General features: G+C 28.2%; 1 protein-coding gene across 1 annotated transcript; it reads right to left on the reverse strand.

Annotated features, from left to right (window-relative positions):
• Positions 1-3368: 3368 nt before the first annotated feature.
• On the reverse strand, positions 3369-4590 carry LOC123919011 (protein LIGHT-DEPENDENT SHORT HYPOCOTYLS 6). The gene has a single exon (XM_045971234.1). The coding sequence runs from the start codon at positions 4351-4353 to the stop codon at positions 3661-3663; it is 693 nt and encodes a 230-aa protein (XP_045827190.1). The 5' UTR covers positions 4354-4590; the 3' UTR covers positions 3369-3660.
• Between the last annotated feature and the right edge of the window lie 1048 nt (positions 4591-5638).

Raw genomic sequence — 5638 nt, forward strand, 5'->3', positions numbered from 1 at the left:
CTGAGTTCGAACTCCGATCATCTCATTTGGAATTTCTAGCCATTAGATTACTTGACCAAGAAAATAAAAGTAATGCCTCGTTTTGATAAACAACTTATACAAATACTTATAGTATTAGAGCTTATAATATGAGAGCTTGTAAGCTCTTATACTCAATAAACTCTTTATATATGTTTGGATATATACGCTAAAAAGTACTTACATAAATTGAAGTGTTTGAATGTGTCGTTATATAAACAATTATAAATTTAAGATTGGGTCAAAATTAAAATAAATTTAAAAAAAAGATAAGTGATATACTTTTAAAAAGATAAGTTTGAAGAAGAAAAAGATAACTGTATAAAAACAAGAAGATAAGTTTAAGATTGATTCCAAAAATAAATTTTAAAAATATGCTAATATTGTGAATAATGGAGCAGTCGAGAGATTCGAAGTGAGATACTTTTTCTTAAGCTCCTTGTTAAGTCCAATGATAAGCATGTTGTGTGAGCTTATTAAATATAGCATAATTAGCTTATGAAATTGTGATAAACATTTTTTATTAATTTACCCAAATATATCAAATAGACAAGCCTACATAAGCTTCAAATAAGTCAATTCAAACGGAGCTTAAATCACTTACTTTAAAAGAGTCAAATAAAAAGTGGATTATGATTTTTAGTAGTCAATGATTCCACGCAATCACATAGTCGGAATAACAATAACGTAACAATTTAAATTCAAATTCTTTGATATTTTGAACTAATAAACATAAATTAAATATATATTTCAATTTTCCAATTTTAACCAAACAACTATTAATTTGAATTTTATAAATGTGGGATCTTTTGATTGCATGGAATTCAAATTCTTAAAATGAAAGATACATTAGAAATGTGTAAAATAAGATAGAAATACCCTATGAAAATTTTCTTACGTATTAACACCAAACATGACACTGATATATATAATATTATTATATGTCTTTTTTTTTTTTGAAAGAATTATTATATATCATTAGTAATTCATAAATTAGAAATAGTTAAATGTAATTATGATGAAATTTACACGTCTTCAATTTGAATAGGAAAACACACTAAACTTTTATTAATTAATTTTTGGATGGATATATAAATATAGTTTTCCTTTTTGACTTCTCTAGTGATCGAAATGGTTAAAGTGGGCACCGCACATAAAAAAGAAAAAACAAAAAATAAAGTGAGAAAATAAAGTTCCCTATACGAAATTATGTGTATCTAGAAAAGGTCAGAAAGCGAAAGTTGTTGTTAAATATGAATATATTTCTTTATGGTGAGAGAATGAAAAAAATAATACCAGAAAAAGAAGAACCAAACAAGAAAGCAATACAAAGAAATAATTTCGGTACATTATCATGAGTAGATGAATCATGATTTTAGTGGAAATATGGGTCCAAAAATATTCCAAATTGAAATTTGTGAAATATGGTTTTGTTTTGGAGGGAATTGGTGGGTCTATTATGCTATAATAACAAATAGAACATAATTGTATCCAATCCAAGTTATAATAATACAAATGATTATTAATTAATATAAGCAGAAATATAGAATGTAATAAGGGGTACGGTTGGTTAGTAATCCTTTTCACACTTAGGTGGTGGTTACCCAAATAAAAAATGAGTAGCAATCACAAGGCATCACTTTTTTTTTTCCTTGATGCTTGTAGGTTACTTATCTTTTAGTAGGTGTTGTTGTCACGGAAAGATATGTCAATTATAGGTATCATAGGACTATAAGAGAGAGATAATGGTGATGAATTGAGGTTTTGAAGGGTATTACAGGGATTTAGATTTGTTTCAATAACACATTCACACTCAAAAAACACATTTTTTAATTATGTCTTTTTGAGTTAGCTATGAGGTAAGTAAAATCTAGCTAAAAATTGTTTTCATCAGTAATTGAATTTAAATTCTTTTAAATGATTCGTCCTAAACAAACCATCTAATCTTAAAATAACTATCATTATTAAGTCAGTTACTCCCTCCGTCCTAAAATATAAATAAAAATAAGTTGACAAAAGTTAATGTGTCTACTCTAAATTTTACATTAAATATATCAATTTTTCTTAACTAATTTTTACTTATATTTTAGAATGGAATGAATTACTCCATATTACTAACATTGGTGTGTGAAATATTGATCTCTCTAACAAATAACAACCAACAACATTGATGGTGTATAAAAAAATCATGGTCAATAAAGTCAAATTAAATCTGAAAATTCCCAACACCTACCTAAGCCATAAACCAGTAGAAAATAAGCCAAAACTTTAAAACTGAAAAACAAAATCATAGCACAAAAACAACATCTTAAATCAAGTTGCAGAAAAGAACACCTGAAACAGAAGTGTGCAAAAACAAAAAAGTTTTGAGAAAATGATAAGTTATTGCACGTGTGTTTTCATCATTGTTGATAGATTGAAGCCAGTAGATTCAGAAAGAGCCTCTGGGGGACCATATATGAACAGTATACAATTGAAGAGTTACATCTTCATAATCTTATTGAATAATTTACTAGCTGCATCAACACTAAAACAAAGACAAAAGAGGAAGAAGAAGGAGTAAAATTAACTATGATTAATTATCTATCTTTTAAAAATAATTTTTATGATTATAATCATAATTATGGAAGGGTCATTATACCCTTTGTTATTCCTGTATCTAAATCTAGTCTAGCTACATTGTTTTGTAGTAAGAAATTGACAATTTCAGATAAAGACATATCATTATGATTTTTCTTTCTCATTGTTCATACTTTCAACAAATTAATTGATATCATTCAAAGCAAGGGGTCTTCACCATATGAATGAAGACAAAATTAATATGAAATGTCATTATGTAAGAGGAGGAGGAGGTGAGGAGGAATAATGATGTACTTGCTAGTTGATAGTTTATTAGTAACAATAGTACACCTCACCGATAAAATATAAGCAAAATTCAATTATATAGATCAAATATATTAATTATGCAGTGAAACTTAAAAGTAAAATTTGCTTATATTTTTTCATAGATGGAGTATGTATATTAAACAAAATAAAAAAAATACAAAAATTAAGAGTATTTGAGCTCACTCCTCAATTCACCCTCCAATTACATAAACCCAAACAAGAATATTAGCAAGAAAAACAAAGAAGAATATGGTAATAAAAATGATTTGGGAGTTTTTTATTCTGACAATTAGTTCATTCCCATAACAAGTTCCAATAATAATAATAATAATAATAATAATAATAATAATAAATATTATATTTATGTAGCTTCACCATAGTACATTGAGCAAACATATCACATTAAAAACCAATAGCATAAGCTAAAGAATATTAAAAATAGAATAATTAAAAAAATTATTTAATTAATAAATGCCAGCTTGCTCAGAATATTTCTAATTCATGGAATAATCATGAAAATTGAGTTGAAGCATACATTAATCAAACAATAATAATAAATTTATATATACACCTACATTTTTTGTTGATGAAAAATAGGCATAATAATATTATTAATAATAATTAATATGTAACTTAATAATAATAATAATAATAAGCTTTAATCACAATTAATTTCCTTAAAATTAAAACTAATTAAAGACATAAAATTTTAAACAAAGAAATGGGGAGAAATTAATAAATATAATTAAGATATTACTATACTGCAGTGGTGGCTGTACTAACATTAGCAGTATCAGTTGCAGTTGTACCACCACCAACAACAGTGTTGTCACCTGCACCACCGTTACCACCGCCGCTATCATCATTACCACCACCACTACTACTCACAGCTGAAACTGTCACTGTAGACCTCTTTCTCTTCTTCTTCTCATAAGGAATCCCTCTAGCTTTAGCCTGTCCTTCTCTCACTTCCCTCAAATAAATCCTCACTGCCTTTGCGCCGAACGGATTAGACTCAGGACGGCCTCCGTTCTCTTCATAAGCCGCTCTGAGTCGTCCGATCAACGCATCAAGGCTTCCCCACGCCTGTTTTAACGGGCAGGCACAGGGAGCAGGAGGATTCGGATGTCCGAAGTACGGACATCCGGATACATGAACTTTCGTCTTCCCGAATTGATCGAGATATTTCAAAAACTCGATCACGTGTGCACCACTGCACCGTGCAAGCGTCAATGGCGGTTTGTGATTTTGTAGATACTGTAAGAAAGTGTTCCAATCACGACGTTTTTGTGATTCGTAACGGCTTGGTGGAGCTGGTGGTGGTGGTGAAGATCCCTCCGGTTGTACGGTTGTTACAGTAACTGTAGGTGAATTTGTTGTTGTTGTTGATGGTGGTTCTGAAGGTGCTCCTGAACCACCACCACCACCACCACCAGATGAAGAATCCATGATGATGAAGAAAGTAAGTTTCTAGAAGGTTCTATAAAATTAGGGTAAGTAATTTATGGATTTTGCTGGTGAGTAAAACGGTGGCGTTTTGTTGTTGCGAATAAAGAGTGTGTTTTTGTTTTCACGGGTTTTGTTGATGGTTTTGAAGAAGAGGAGCGTTTTGTTTGGATTTGGGGTTTTGTTTTGAGAGTGAGAAAGAAAAAGAGAGAAAAAATTAGAATTTTTTTTAGAGAGAGAGAGAGAGAGAGGGGTGGGGTGATGGGACGTTAAAAAGCATAGCTGAATGAATGAAATCAGACTGAGAGAATGGTGAAGGGTTGCTTTGCTGACGTGGGTAAAGGACATTTTAAATTAAATAATAGTACTACTTCAATTATCTTACATAATCTTTTTTTTTTCAATTATCTTACATAATCTTTTTTTATTTGTATAATTCTTTTTGTATTTATCCAATTAAATCGTCATTGTTAAATTTCATTAAAATGAAGTCATTAGGTTTGGTATAGTGGTGATAAATTTTGGTAGTATGTTATAGGTTATGGGTTCGATCCTAGCTCGTTATAAACTTAAAAAAAATCATTAAAATGGGAGAAAAAAATAATTAGCAGGAGTAGTATTTTTCATTTTTGTTGTCTTTATATGTATGCATAATCATCAAATAAACTATCAATTTAATCACTAATTTTATAAGACACTTTTTTTTTTGGTAGAAATTTTATAAGACACTTTTAAATAAGTCTCTTACTTTGTGAATAATGGTCTGTATAATATTATTAATAAGTCAATTTAGTTCATGTTTTATTTTTATTTTTTTACTAAGTTCATGTTTTATTGCCAATAAGTTTTTATATTTTAATAATTTACTATAAATTTGGTCCATAACTCTATTTAGTTACTATTAATTTAGTCTCTAGCATATTTTCAAAAGGATTAATATGAATAAAATTTGACAGTGACAAAAACTTTTATAAAATATTTATAAAATTAATAACCTTTTAAGAGGGTTCTACAAACTCAAGAACTAATTTGATAGTTTACTCGATGATCATTATTTAAAATTCATATACACTACTAACACACATAACTGTGAGATATTGAATGCGAATAAAAATATTTAGCTTAATAACATTTTCAATTAAGATAAGTTTTACTAAGAATGAGTATTACTAATTTAATTCTATAAATTTAATACATATAAGTCTAATGTAATTAATTTTAATATATATTTTTTTTTACCGTAATATATTTTTTTTAAAGACAGACATATATTAAAACAAGAAACAAT

Source organism: Trifolium pratense, linkage group LG3, assembly GCF_020283565.1.
Source record: "Trifolium pratense cultivar HEN17-A07 linkage group LG3, ARS_RC_1.1, whole genome shotgun sequence".
Taxonomy (NCBI): Eukaryota; Viridiplantae; Streptophyta; class Magnoliopsida; order Fabales; family Fabaceae; genus Trifolium; species Trifolium pratense.